This window comes from Cetorhinus maximus, chromosome 3, assembly GCF_964194155.1.
Source record: "Cetorhinus maximus chromosome 3, sCetMax3.hap1.1, whole genome shotgun sequence".
NCBI classification, from domain to species: Eukaryota; Metazoa; Chordata; class Chondrichthyes; order Lamniformes; family Cetorhinidae; genus Cetorhinus; species Cetorhinus maximus.
This window is the reverse complement of record NC_135881.1, coordinates 88255691-88269939: the sequence shown is the minus strand read 5'-3', so window position 1 is coordinate 88269939 and position 14249 is coordinate 88255691. Positions and strand designations below refer to the sequence as shown.

The following is a 14249-nucleotide window of genomic DNA, read 5'->3' as shown; positions in this document are numbered from 1 at the left end:
CCCATTAACCTCTATTTGCGCCGTTAATTAATTTATTTTGTTCTGAATACTACATGCATTTAAGTAAAGAGCCATTAATTTTGCCTTTTTACCATTTTATCCCCCCTTTGACCCTGTTTGCTGCTTTTTTTAATGTTTGTACACTCTGTCCCTTCCTGTCACACTCTGGGTATCATTACCTAAATAGCTGCCCTGCAATGCCACAACATCCTTTTGCTTTGTAAGCCTACTTATTCCCTCTCCAGAACCCTCCCCCCACTATTTAGTTTAAAGCCCCCTCTACAGCCCTAGTTCTCCAATTCGCCAGGACACTGGCCCAGCACGGTTCAAGTGAAGGCCATCCCACCGGAACAGCTCCCTTCTACCCTAGTACTGATGCCTGTGCCCCATGAACTGAAATCCATTCCTCCAACACCAATCTTTGAGCCACGCATTTAACTCCTTAACTTTATTTACCCTAGTCCAGTTTGCCTGTGGTTCAGGTAGTAATCCCAAGATTATTACCTTGGAGGTTCTGCTTTTTGCTTTAGCTCCACCTGTTCAAATTCTTTCAGCAGAACCTCTTTTCTAGTCCAGTCAACATTGTTGGTACCAACGTGCATGACGGCAACTGGATCCCTCCACTCCCACTGCAAGTTCCTCTCTAGCCCTGAAGAGATGTCTTTAACCCTGGCACCGGGCAGGCAACACAGCCTTTGGGACTCACGCTCATGGCTGCAAAGAACTGTATCTATCCCCTAATTATACTGTCCCCTACCACTACGACATTCCTATTTCCCCCCCTCACTTGAATGGCTCCCTGTATCAAGTGCCATGGTCAGTTCGCTCATCCTCCCTGCAGTCCCCACTGTCATCCACACAGTTTGCAAGAACCTCGTAACTGTTGGACAATTGCATGGGCAGAGGCTCCTTGAAGGCTATCTCCTGGGTTCCCATACCTGCCTCACCTGCAGTCAAACCCTCCTGTCCCTGATCACAGACCAAATTCACATTATCTAACCTGTAGGGTGTGACCCTTTCCTGGAGCAAAGTGTCCAGGTGACTTTCCCCCTCCTTGATGTGGCACAATGTCTGCAGGTCAGACTCCAGCTCCTTAATTCAGATCTGAAGTTCCTTGAGCTGCAAACACTTACTACAGGTGTGTTTGCTCTGGATCACCTTGGCGTCCAGCAGCTCCCACATGCTGCAGCAGCAACATATCACCCGCCCTGCTTTCGCTATCGTATTTTATTTAATTTATTCATTAATTAATCTAGTATCCCTGCTCTTTACACTTTATTGAAGTTATTTATTTACACCAGTTTCGATCTTATACTTAACAAGCTATTTTTATGAAAGAGAAAATAAAGACTAGAGATCTAAACACTAACTAAAGACCTTAATTTTAATCTAAATACTAGAAATACTCACTAATTCAACTCACCAATCAGCTAAATAAAGGCAAAACACTGTGGATGCTGGAAATCTGAAACAAAAACAAAAACGCAGAAAAACTCATATCCTTTGAATGCAGAGGCTGGTGGGGTGAAAAGTGAGGACAAGGGATTCTGGGAGGGAGAGGAAGGTGTGAGGGCAGAGGCGCGGGAGATGGGCCGGACACAGTTGAGGGCCCTGTCAACCACCGTGGGTGGGAAACCTTGGTTAAGGAAGAAGGAAGACATGTCAGAAGCACTGTTTTGGAAAATGGTATCATTGGAACAGATGCGATGGAGGCAAAGGAACTGAGAGAATGGGACGGAGTCCTTACAGGGTGTGCGGAGTTGTAGTCGAGGTAGCAGTGGGAGCTGGTGGGCTTGTAATGAATATCGGTGGACAGTCTATCACCAGAAATTGAGACAGAGCGGTCAAGGAAGGGAAGGGAAGTGTCGGAGATGAACCATATGAAAGTGATGGAGGGGGGGAAATTGGAGCCTACTGCTCATTACCATCCACTGACCTTTTTCATCTTATGAATCAGAACTTCTCTAGGTGAGACATGATTTGGAGGCAGCATTGAGGGTAGCAAGGGCACAGAACATTTCTGAGCAAGGAACTTCAATGTCCATCACCAAGAATTACTCAGTTGCACCACCACTGACCAAGCTGGCTGACACCTGAAAGACATAGCTGCTAAACTGGGCATGTGGCAGGTGGTGAGGGAATCAACAAAAGGGGAAAACCTGCAAACATGACCTCGTCCTCACTAATCTACTTCTTATAGCTGGATCTGTCCATGGCAATATTGGTGACCACCATTCTTGTGGAGACAAAATCTTGTCTTTACACTGAGGATACCCTCCATCGTGTTGTGCAGCACTACTACTGCACTAAATGGAACAGATATGGCAGTTCAAAACTGGACATCCATAAGGCATTGCAGTCCATAAGCAACAGCAGAACTGTATTCAACCACAATCTGTAACTTCTGGCTTATGATACTCCTCAATATGCCATTAAGCCAGGTGATCAACCCTATTTTACTGAGTATAAGAAAGCATGACAGGAGCAGGACCAGGCATACCAATCTAGTGAGGCTACAACACAGGGGTATATGCATGCTAAACCACGGAAGCAACATGAAGATAAACAGAGTAAAGCAATCCCACACCATCAGATCAGATCATAGATCTGCAGCCCTACCACCTCCAGTCATGAATGGTGATGGACAATTAAACAACTAACCAGAGGAGGAGTTCCAGAAATATCCCCATCCTGAGTGATGGGGGAACTCAGCATGTTAGTGTAAAAAGTAAAGCTGGCATAAACACAGCCACCTTCAGCCAGGTGTGTCAAGTGAATGATCCATCTCGGCCTCCTCCTGAGGTCCCCAGTATTACAGATGCATGCCTTCAGCCAATTTTATTCACTCCATGCTATATCAATAAATGGCTGACTGGATACAGCAAAGGCTATGTGCTGTAACATCCAGGCAGTAGTACTGAAAATGTGAGATCCTGATCCATTGGCGCCCCTAGCCAAGCTGTTCCAGTACACCTACAAAACTGACTGGCAATGTGGAAAATTATCCAGGTATGCCCTGTTCACAAAAAGCAGGAGAAATCCAATCCAGCCAACTACTGCTCAATTAGTCTCCTCTCAATCGTCAGCAAAGTGTTGGAAGGTATTGTTGACAGTGCAATTAAGTGGCACTCACGCAGCAATAATCTGCTCACTGATGCTCAGTTTGGGTTCCACTAAGACTGCTTGGCCCCAGACCTCATTACAGTTGTGGTCCAAATGTAGACTAAATAACTGAATTCCAGAGGTGAGGTGAGAATGGACTGCCTTTGACATCAAGGCAGCATTTGAGAATATGTGACATCGAGGGACTCTAGTAAAATTGAGGTCAGTTATTCAATGGGAATCGGGGGAATGACACCTAGCACAAAGGAAGATGGCTGTGGTTGATGGAGGCCAATCATTGAAGCTCCAGGAAGTTGCTGCCAGAGTTAGTCAGGGCAGGGTCCTCAGCCCAAACATCTGCAATTGCTTCATCAGTGACAGTCCCTCCATCATAAAGTCAGAGGTCGGGGTGTTTGCTGATGATTGCATGCTGTCAGTACCATTCACAACTCCCCTGATACTGAAGCAGACTGTACAAATATGCAGCAAGACCTGGACAACATTCAGGCTTGGGCTGATAAGTGGCAAGTAACATTCATGCCACACAAATGTCAGGCACTGACCATCTCCAGCAAGAAGGAATCTAACTTATCTCCCCTTGACATTGAATGGTAGTACCATTACTGAATCCCCCACCATCAACAACCTGGGAGTCACCATTGACCTGAAACCAAACTGGACCAACCATATAAATACTGTGGCTACAAGAGCAGGCCAGAGGATGAGAATTCTGCTCCTGACTTCCCAAGCCTGTTCGCTGTGTACAATGCACAAGTCAGGAGTGTGATGGAATTTTCTCCACTTGCCTGGATGAGTACAGCTGTATCAAAACTCAAGAAGCTTGACACCATTCAGGACAAAACATCTTGCTTGATTGACACTCCATCCACCAGAATCACAGAATCACATAGTGCAGAAGAGGCCCTTCGGCCCAGTGAGTCCGCACCAACACGTGAGAACCACCTGACCTACCTACCTAATCCCATTTACCAGCACTTGGCCCATAGCCTTGAATGTTATGACGTGCCAAGTGCTCATCCAGGTACTTTTTAAAGGATGTGAAGCAACCCGCCTCCACCACCCTCCTTAAATATTCATTCCCTCCATCACTGTGTGCAGTAGTAGCAGTGTGTAACATCTACAAGCTGCAACTATAGCAACTAACCAAGGCTCTTCCAATGCCACCTTCCAAACCTGTGACCTCTACCACCCAGAAGGACAAGGGCAGCAGCCACAGGGGAACACCACCACTTGGAAGTTCCCCTTTAGGCCGCACACTATCCTGACTTGGAACCATATCGCTGTTCCTTTATTGTCGCTGGGCTAACATCCTCAAACTTCATTGCCAACAGCACTATGCGTACACCTATACCACATGGACTGCAGCAATTCAAGAAGGCGGCTCACCACAACTTCTCAAGGGCAATGAGGCATGGGCAACAATTGCTGACCTAGCTAGCAATGCTCACATCTTATGAATGGAAAAAAAGAATGACGACTTGCCCTACTTCATTCCCCAGAAACAGATCCGGCACTGCTTCCTTCCTCATTGCGCAAGAAACACACTTGTAAACATTTCAGGTATTTCGCTCCCTCTTTGTGCTTTTAACAGTTATTTTACTAATCTATAGTAGGATAATTGAAGCCCCATTGTTGTGACATTTCTTTATAGTGCATGTGGTTTAACATACTGATTAAAATCCTGCTAAATAAGTAATTGCTTGGTCGACATCATCACAGGAAGTGATGCAAGTTAACATGTGATATGTAGTTGGGGCAGTATTGATCAGCAGGTAACATGTATATGAAGGGCTCTCCTGGAATCTCATTATTCTTCAATAAACCCTACATTTAGATAACCAATCATTTGCATAGTATTTGGTACATTTGTGTTAAGAGCCAATAATACAACATAGTGGCAGCATTGCACAAAGTTGTGGCAGCAATTCACTTAAAAGTGGCACTGTTGGGCAGAAACACCTGTCTATAGCCCTATTGAATCTCCTATGACAACTGTATTTCTACACTATGCTGTGTCCCCCTGTGCCGTCATTTGCCTCATTATGCCATGGATGTGCTCTTGACTGCACTTCTGTGAGCTGTCGTCGCTCTCACTAGTACTCAGAACTGAAAACCATCTTGAGAGCGCCACTCTCTAGGAGGGTTCCTACACTGCCTGCCTCTTCCTACCTTACCGATGGCCATTCATTTTCTATCCTCCTGAACTCCTTGTGGCTTCGGGATGACTAGCTCTTGGAATTTGGCTTCCATATGTCCTGCAGTGACTCCTGCTGCTCCTCAAATTCAGAATACTTGAACTTGAATTTTGAGCAGCTGAAAGGTTTCAGCCTTTATTAAAAAGTTTGTCTATTATATCATCTTTAATAAAAACAAAAAGTGCTGGAAAAACTCAGCGGACTTGAAACATTAACTCTGTCTTTCTCTCCACAGACACTGTCAGACCTGCTGAGTTTTTCCAGCATTTTTTGTTTTTGTTTCAGATTTCCAGCATCCGCAGTATTTTCCCTATATGATCTTTAACTCCTATTTAGTATTTATGTAGACCTACATTTTATTTAATGCAATTCAGATCCATTTAATGTTGGTATCTTCTGCTTAGTTAATTTTAATTTTATACCCATAGACCTAATTTATTACTGTTTGTTTGTTTATTTATTTGTGTATTTATGTGTATACTTATTTACTGTTGTTCCTTGGTTTAAAATTAATTAATATCTCCTTTTCACTCTGATTAGCATATTCGCCCAACTTATCCTCACCAAGCTCTATGCTCAAAGCTTTCTAACCTCATACCTTCTCCATCACAATGCATACTTATTCCCAACTCCATAACATCTCCCACATCCACCCCACCTTAGCCCAGCTGCTGCTGAAGCCCTTGTCCATTCCTTTGTCACCTCCCACTACTCCAATGCTCCTTGGCCAGTATTCAGTACTTCACTGTCCACAAACTTCAGCTCATCCAAAACTCTGCTGCTCATATGTTATCCCACACTAAGGTTGGAATCTTGCCTACTTAGTCCCTGCCAGAATGGTGGGATGATTTTCGGATCAGGAACTCAATTTCCTTATGGTGGACTTAGCCAAAGCTCTTTCCCAAAGCATCAGCATCCTGTCTCTGGGCTGCCAGCCAATTAAGAAGGGCAAGATGCTCAAGTCATCCATTCTGTCAAAGGAAAGGTTTTTAGTTAAAGGAAAGGAAGGCTGCCCACCCTCAACCCCTGCCAAACTGTCAAAGGCCTATTAAGGCCATTTAAAAACCACTTGAATCAATTAACAGGGCTGCCCGTCCAACCTTAAGGTTGGCGGGCAGGCGAACAGCCCAGGCAGCCTTCGCATTTAACATCAAACCTCATACACGGGCGGGATGAGGTTTAATGAAGGGTTTATAAATTTAGCAAAACTTTTTATTCAAATTCATTGACATGTCCCAGCTCATGTCACATGAGGGGACATGTCTGAATATTTGTTTTTTCTTTATTTAAATTTTCCATAAGCCAAGTAATCTCCCTGAGGCAGCTCCGTGCCTCAGGGAGATTTCTGCGCTCCTTCGCGCACATGCGCGAAAGAGTGCAGGCCCGACTCTCCCTCCTCCCCCCCCCCGCCTGCACAGGGAGTGTTTAGCACTTCTGGCTGTGCATCACGCTGGACGGGCCTTAATTGGCCTGCCCACGCAAAATGGCAGTGCACAGCCGCTCCCACTCCTGAACCGCCCAACCGATTGAGACAAAATTCTCCCCAATGTCCCTGAACCATACAATAGGTGCATTTTCAACTAAGATTCTGTTACAGCATGATCCAATTTGACTTACCAAAACTGGAGCGTTGAACACCCAACCATATGGATTACTGACATCACATTTACTGTAAACATCCATTCCAGATACCTGACTGACCTAATATTTACTGTTATTACCCATCAAAATATAGGACTGATCATTCTTATTATGTTAATTATAAGTGTGTGTGAGAGGGGTGAGTGTGTGTGTGCGTGTGTGTTTGAGAGGGAGAGGTGAGTATGTGAGAGGGAGGAATGAGTGTGTGAGGGGTGTGTGGTTGGCTGTTTGAGGGGTGAGAGAAAGAGGAGAATGTGTGTGCTTGGCTCAGTTCCAGTCTCAAAGCTCTCAATCACCCTCACCCTCACCCCCACACACCATCACGCATTCTCACCCACTCTCACACAGGGTGAGGGCGAGTGAGTGAGCATCCGAGACTGGGAGTGAGCTGGACACACACACAAACTCTAACACATTCACACCCTAATGGTCATCTTTATTTTTTGATCAGCAAGTTGTTTCTTTTCCTTCATCAGATTTTTTAATGAAATTCATGTTTAATGTTGTGCCAAACCTTACCTTTCCGAAATTTGCTCATCAGCCCCTTGAGTGAGAAAAAAGTTGAAATGTTCCCCCCCCCCCCCATGCGAAACAGTTGAAGAAGCCTGCCATATGCCTTCTTAATGACCAATCTTGCTGTCCTGCATTTTCAGGAATCTTTGGACATACAATATAATGTTTCTCTGTTTCTCCACACGTCTCAGGGTTTTAGCATTTATTGTATATTCTCTTGCTTGCTTTCCCAAAGTGCATTACCTTACACTTCTCCAGACTGAATTCCAATTATCACTTTTTTGCACAACTGAGCAGTCCTTTCATATGTTCCAGCAGTCTACAGCTTTCTTCGTCACTATATCACTGTGAACTTCTTCACCATGCCCCCTACATTTAAGTCTAAATTGTGATCAAATGCTATTTGTATGTTAGACACTAGAGCACACATTTTACCTGCACAGGTGAACCAGGAAGTGCAGAGAAGAAAATAAATCCCTCTGCATCTCAGTTATTGTACAACAAACATTACTGAGTGAATGCTATCCAGTTCAAAAAAACGTTTATTTATTATCTCTCATGCGTGTAGGGTGGTGCCAGCATTTAAAGATATTGCTTAATTTGAAGGATTGTTTTGTATATACTAATATCAATGTTAATGCATCTAATTATGAAATATTCACCTTCTTTCGCCATTTCCGTATGTTAAAATCAGTATGCATCCTTGTTCTGAAAAGAGAGAACATTTCAGGTAGAAGCCTGTCATTGCGAAAGGAATGACCTTGTTATTTCCAGCATTTTCTGTTATTAACAGGGCTGCCCGTCCAACCTTAAGGTTGGCGGGCAGGCGAACAGCCCAGGCAGCCTTCGCATTTAACATCAATATTTCAGATATTCAGCTTTTCAGAATTTACCATTTTTCTTATAATCCCATTCCCTCGTTCATTTTGTGGTATGCAGCTGAAGACATTTATATTTCTGCCCATAGAGTAAGTTGATGCTAATAAGATAAACTACGTCGTGAAAAGCTACAATTTCTATTTTTATGAAACAATGGGCAGAATTTTGCCCTCGGATGGCGGGCGGGCCTGACCGGCTCGGTGGCGGGAAAAGGACAAGTTACAAGTCATGAAGGTTCACCAACGATCTCACGCGAAAATGACAAGAGTTATCACATTTGTTCTCTGGTGACTGCAGACCACAATCATGTAAAACATTTGAGTAACTATGGTAAAACAAAAACAGAATTACCTGGAAAAACTCAGCTGGTCTGGCAGCATCGGCGGAGAAGACTCTTCTCCGCCGATGCTGAGTTTTTCCAGGTAATTCTGTTTTTGGTTTTGGATTTCCAGCATCCGCAGTAGTTTTTTTGTTTTTATCGTTGTGAGTAACTATGGTAATTAGGGCCAAGAATGACACTGCAAACCCTTTTCTGAGCGCTTTCAATATGGCTTTGCATTGCAGCTTTGCAATTCTGCTCAATCACACAGGTGCCCCGTATTTCAATACAGGGCGAACATAAGATGTGGAAATGGTTAGAAGGTCATCGCTTAAAAAGAAACGGTATTTCAGCTTCCGAATGAACAGTAATAGCTTGTTTAACAATGGAACTCACATTTTATATCAGCCTGCATAAATATCCCAACATTTTGAGGGTGTTATGATGTTGGATTGTAACATCATTCACTGACAGATTCGGAGGAGTCGGTTTGTTTCGAGCCAAGCAGATGTCAATAATCAAGCACTTATTGGGGTAAAGGTGTGTTTCATTCCCTATAATTTACTTGTGAAGCTGTGCAAGAACAGCTGGCATGCAAGATTCAGTGTGAATGCTACATTTTTCAACAAATGTCAGGTCATTGACAGATTTGAAACGGTGGTTACCAGTGTCAACTTCTCTGCAGCCAGCATCATTGATCACAGCAAGGATCTCAATGGTAATACAAACAAAAAACTGCGGAGGCTGGAAATCCAAAACAAAAACAGAATTACCTGGAAAAACTCAGCAGGCCTGGCAGCTTCTTCTCCGCCGATGCTGCCAGACCTGCTGAGTTTTTTCAAGGATCTCAATGGCCCCATCTTAGTTCCTTGGGGGGACTCCAGCACGCACATGCATCCACCCAGAAACCATATAAGTGAACTGGACACAGTTTGCAATTTGCAATGAAGCTGCTAATCCAAGAAATAAGAGATGAATCGACTCCCATTTATAGATGTTTTGCAATGGCAATCATGTGTTCAACGTGATTGAATGCTTTGGAGAAGTCGATAAGCATCATTGAAGAAATTGATCCTGATGTATAACGTGCTCATGGAGCGTGTGCAGAATATCGATCAGACAATGTAAAGTCGATGTACCTGTGATCTTTCCAAACTGTGTGGGGTCAAGGCTGTGCTGTGTTGCCTCCATCGTTCATTGTGCTGTAAAGTGTTCTGCGATTTTGGAGAAATGGTCATTTAGAGCGTTGTTCCAGGGTTAGGGTGAGGTAATCCCAACCGGATTGCAATGATCAGCAAGATTCATTACTATCTTATCCAGAATAGCATCATTTTGAGTAGGCTGATTCACTATCTGCATCATTTGAGTCTGAAAGTAGAGTGCTAAGTCGATTGAAATTGAAGAGGATGGTAATTCCTGGTGAGTGAGGGTCCAGTCTACCATTGAGCTAAAATGATCTAACAGCCCATCTGTGACTGATTCCTCGGAGAGTAATAAATACTGGAGATGACCATACTTGTGGTCATCCACATCACTTCTAGATTGTCAGGGACTGAAATATCAAGAGGTGTAGCATTAAGGTGGTGTTTGGTGTCAATCACAACACCTCCTCCTCATCCTTGGACGTGGAAACAAGTCAAAGTCTGAAATATTAAATGAGTCTGCAAACTGATCGAGGGGAGAAAGATTTTGGTGATCACTACAAAGCTGCTGTAGTTGTTCATAATCAAGCTCAATTCATTGACATCACTATTAAAGGGCCATGGGTTGCATAACAGCATTGAAGTTAGTCATGAATAATGTTAATGTCGGTTCGGGTTCACTGTTGCTACGTAAATAAGATTTTCATACTGATGCTGCTTGGAAAATAGGGCAATTCCCAATGATAAGTTAATATGGGGTGCATGATGTGGCTTCCACTTCTGCGTCTTCACTTTTGATTGTGATCTCGCTTTCATTTTGGTGCATGGTATAAAGTTCCACATTCTCAGACAGTAGCAAGAACATGGCTGGGTAGGGGATGAGCCTCGGCAGGGTGTAGGTGTTTAACCTGTTCAGCATTGTATACAGTTCTATTGCGTGATTGCTGCATCATGGTGTGGCCAGACCAGGCGAAGATGGTAGATTTCCTCCCAGTGATTCCAGAGCTGGCTTGGCGAATGCCCTGCTCCTTCTCACACTATTGCAATGCTTTGTTTGAGGGTGTTCACCCTCTCGCGAAGCTTTCCTTGGAGATGGGCTAAACTAGGGCGATGTTCTCCGTGTTGCTGTTGTAGTTCCAAAAACACACTGTCAGCTTCTCGTTTTAGGTCCTCCATCAATTTGAAGCTCATGATCTCCCCCTGAGAAGTTGCCCAGCTCAGAAAAATCCTCAAGCTGTGCTCCAGAGTCCGCAGCTGTCGATGTTAGTCGTGCTGCTGGGACACCATTGGAGTCCACCTCGTCCAAGCATGAACTCATAGAAAACCTGCCAGTCCTCATCGAACTGCATTAAGTGAGCCACCATAACCACAGGGGCACAAGCTGCTTCCCTCAGCCTATACTGACAACCCAGCAGCCCGTGCACCCACCTGGCACTGTGTACATTCATAACGCTCATCCTTGTTTTCAAACTCCTCCATGGTCTTGCCGTTTCCTATCTCTATTCTCTTCCGACTCCACAACCTCCTCAGAAATCTGTGCTTCTCTAATCCTGGCTTCTTGCTCATCACTGATTTTAATGGTGCTACACCATTCAGTGAACATCCCGGACGAGGGTAAGCCAGGAAATTACATTTTACTTACAAGACAAAGAAGAGATGTTTATATAAATTTTAATTGATTAAATGCACATAAAGTTTAAAGGATGGCCTTTAATGAAATTTCCAGAATTGGCAACACATGAACTTTGCAGCACCTTGCTTTTACTTAGTGTTACATCCGGTGAATTGTTTTGCCCTATGGATACTCTGTGGGCGTATCGACGATTTGGGAATTTGATAAAACCGTAATCAGCAGGTTGCATTTAAATTCCTTACAACCCCTGCTTTTATATATAATCATTGACATCTTTCTTGCTTTTTACATGCTGTAACTTGAAAGAAACCGTAGTTTGAGGAAACGATCTGTTTACGTTGTTGGAGGTTGAGTAACCGAGCAACTGTTGCACGTGAGAGGAGGTTCTTGTTCCCAATCGGGTTCCTCAACCTTGTCCTCACTCCTGCATTGCCGAGGACTCCGGTTGTAAGAGCGGAGCTCCCTCCCTACCGGGTACACACACGTCCCTCATCCATTTCCCCATTGACCTCAGGGAAACTCAATTCTCAGCCAATTTCTCACCAGCAGCAGATTCACTGATTGTTCGCTTTCAAGACAGATGGCCGTTATGGCCAAATTTATTCGCCAGTTGTGCGTGCTGTTTTGGAAAAATTGCCTCTGCCGTTTAAGAGAACCGGTAAGGTTTCTGTCTGAGTTTCCCTCAGTCCATTGTTTAATTTATTGGAAACTTCGGCGATTTCTATCAATGTTTCTTTCCTTTATGTATTTCAGGTGCTGACCCTGTCTGAGATAATCTGGCCATGTCTATTGTTTCTTATCCTGGTTGGTGTGAGAGTTCAGCACCTGCCGCGTCAACAAGATAATTGTAAGTATCGGAATGTAGATTAGAAAAAGATTGAAATAAGATCAGAAATCAGTGTTCCTGGTATATTACTATTTTACTAAGCAGGAGCAAGTGGCAATTTGTCGCTCTAACCGTCATTGTCGGACTAATGAAGAGTTGATTTTGGACACTACGATATTTAATGTTTGCACAATATTCTGTCAGTCTGTATGGATTAGTTATATCCAAGTGTGGCAGGGAGATTTCATATGCTGACAATTTCTAGTGAAATTGTAAACCATTCTAAAATAAGTTTTCTCATTTTGTTGAAAATAGCGATGACATGAAATCTGCGCTGTGTCAAATTAAACAAATCCGATTCCAGCGTTTCATCATTCCACTAGGGTGATGTAAACGCTGGGATCAGGTTCTGAAATCCCTCAGTTCTATGTCAAATGATTAAAACTGGAACCTTTACAAATACATAAGGAAAAAGTTAGTGTCTGGAGATCGGATAATTGTGGCAAATAAGCGAGGTTTGATCTGTCCTTAGACTGCATGATTCACTTCGGCTGAAAGTTCACCAAAGAGATGAAATTATAATGTACTTAAATGTGGTCAACATTTCCAAAAGTTTTGATGCCGGCTTAAATATTTTCAAGGGACTGGAAAATAACTTGCATCGGAACGGGAAAAAAAAAGTTGCTTGTGGAAATTAAAAAACCGGGATGAGATGAACTGCTGAATGTGATGCATCCGAATCAACATCATAGCAGGAAGCAGAAATTGGGCGATAGGAAGACATTTAAACTAATGAAAAGAGAGGGTCGAAATAACAGTAAGCTAAAGATGAGAAAACAGGACATTACTGACAGCCAAACACCCCGGGCTATAATGCAGAAATGATAAGGAAGAAAGAAGGGGTATTGGGTTAGCTGCTTTAACCAGAAATGAAATATGGCTGTAGATAGAAGGGACAAAGACAGCAAAGAAATAGTATGAGATTGAGATAAAGGATAGAAACATCCGCCAAGCAGAGCCTTGGCATCCTCCCATCAGGTGTCATGACATAAGAACACCACATAAACCAAGCTGAACTTGGTGCAAAATCCTAGGATTTGCAAGGTGAAATCAATCCAAAAGTGACAAAACAGTCAAGATTGCTGCATACAAGACTTTGGTACGTATCAAATTGGACAATCATGCCGCACTGTGATGTCCAGATACTACTCTGAGGTTCTAGGAGATCAACCACATGATTCAGTGTATCCTACAGACCACCAAACAAGAGAACGGAAGTGGAGAGAGAAATATTTGGAAAAATATATGAAATTAGTAAAAAACACAGAATCATGGAAGATTTCAACTAGTTTAAGCAAACTGGCAATGCAAGGAAGTGAAAAATAAAAAGTGGTTGAAGTCCTGAAGTGTACAAAGCACCTTTCTGACTCAATATGTAAGGAACCTAACAAGGGAAGAAGCAGTGCCACATCTCGTAGTGGGAAATAAACCAAGCAGATAATTGAAGTAAACATGTAACAATCACAATATAAGGTTCACTATAATAATTGAGATAGATACATTGAGTATAAAGTAATATATTGGAAATACACCAACCATGAGAGAATGAGGTGGTACGCAAGGGAAGAATTGACAACAAGATAAAACAATGAACAATATTTAAAGGAGAGGTCAACAGGGATCTTGAGAAATATATTTCACTAAAAAGGAATAAACTAGGCAAGAATGGGACGCCATAGGATCACAGAATAGTACGCCACAGAAGTAGGCTATTTGGCCTATTGAGTCTACAACAGCTCTTTTGAAGAGTTGTTTAGCTAATACTGCTGGACCATTCTTTTCCCATTTCCCTGTACTTCTTCTCCCTCAAGGATTTATGCAACTTCCCTTTTGAAGGCTGTTAATGAATCTGTATCCACTGCCATATTGGGCAGTACATTCCAAATCCTAAACACTTGTTGCATGAAAAAACTTTTCC

The 14249-nt window shown here is 43.1% G+C and overlaps 1 protein-coding gene across 1 annotated transcript in view; it reads left to right on the top strand.

Annotated features, from left to right (window-relative positions):
- The first annotated feature begins 11893 nt into the window (after positions 1–11893).
- LOC144674147 (ATP-binding cassette sub-family A member 13-like) overlaps positions 11894–14249 on the top strand; it is a 76998-nt gene continuing 74642 nt past the window's right edge. The window contains exons 1-2 of the mRNA XM_078535639.1: positions 11894–12103; positions 12199–12292. Of these exons, the coding sequence (XP_078391765.1) occupies positions 12026–12103; positions 12199–12292 (172 nt within the window). The 5' untranslated portion in view covers positions 11894–12025. The remainder of the gene's footprint in view (positions 12104–12198; positions 12293–14249) is intronic.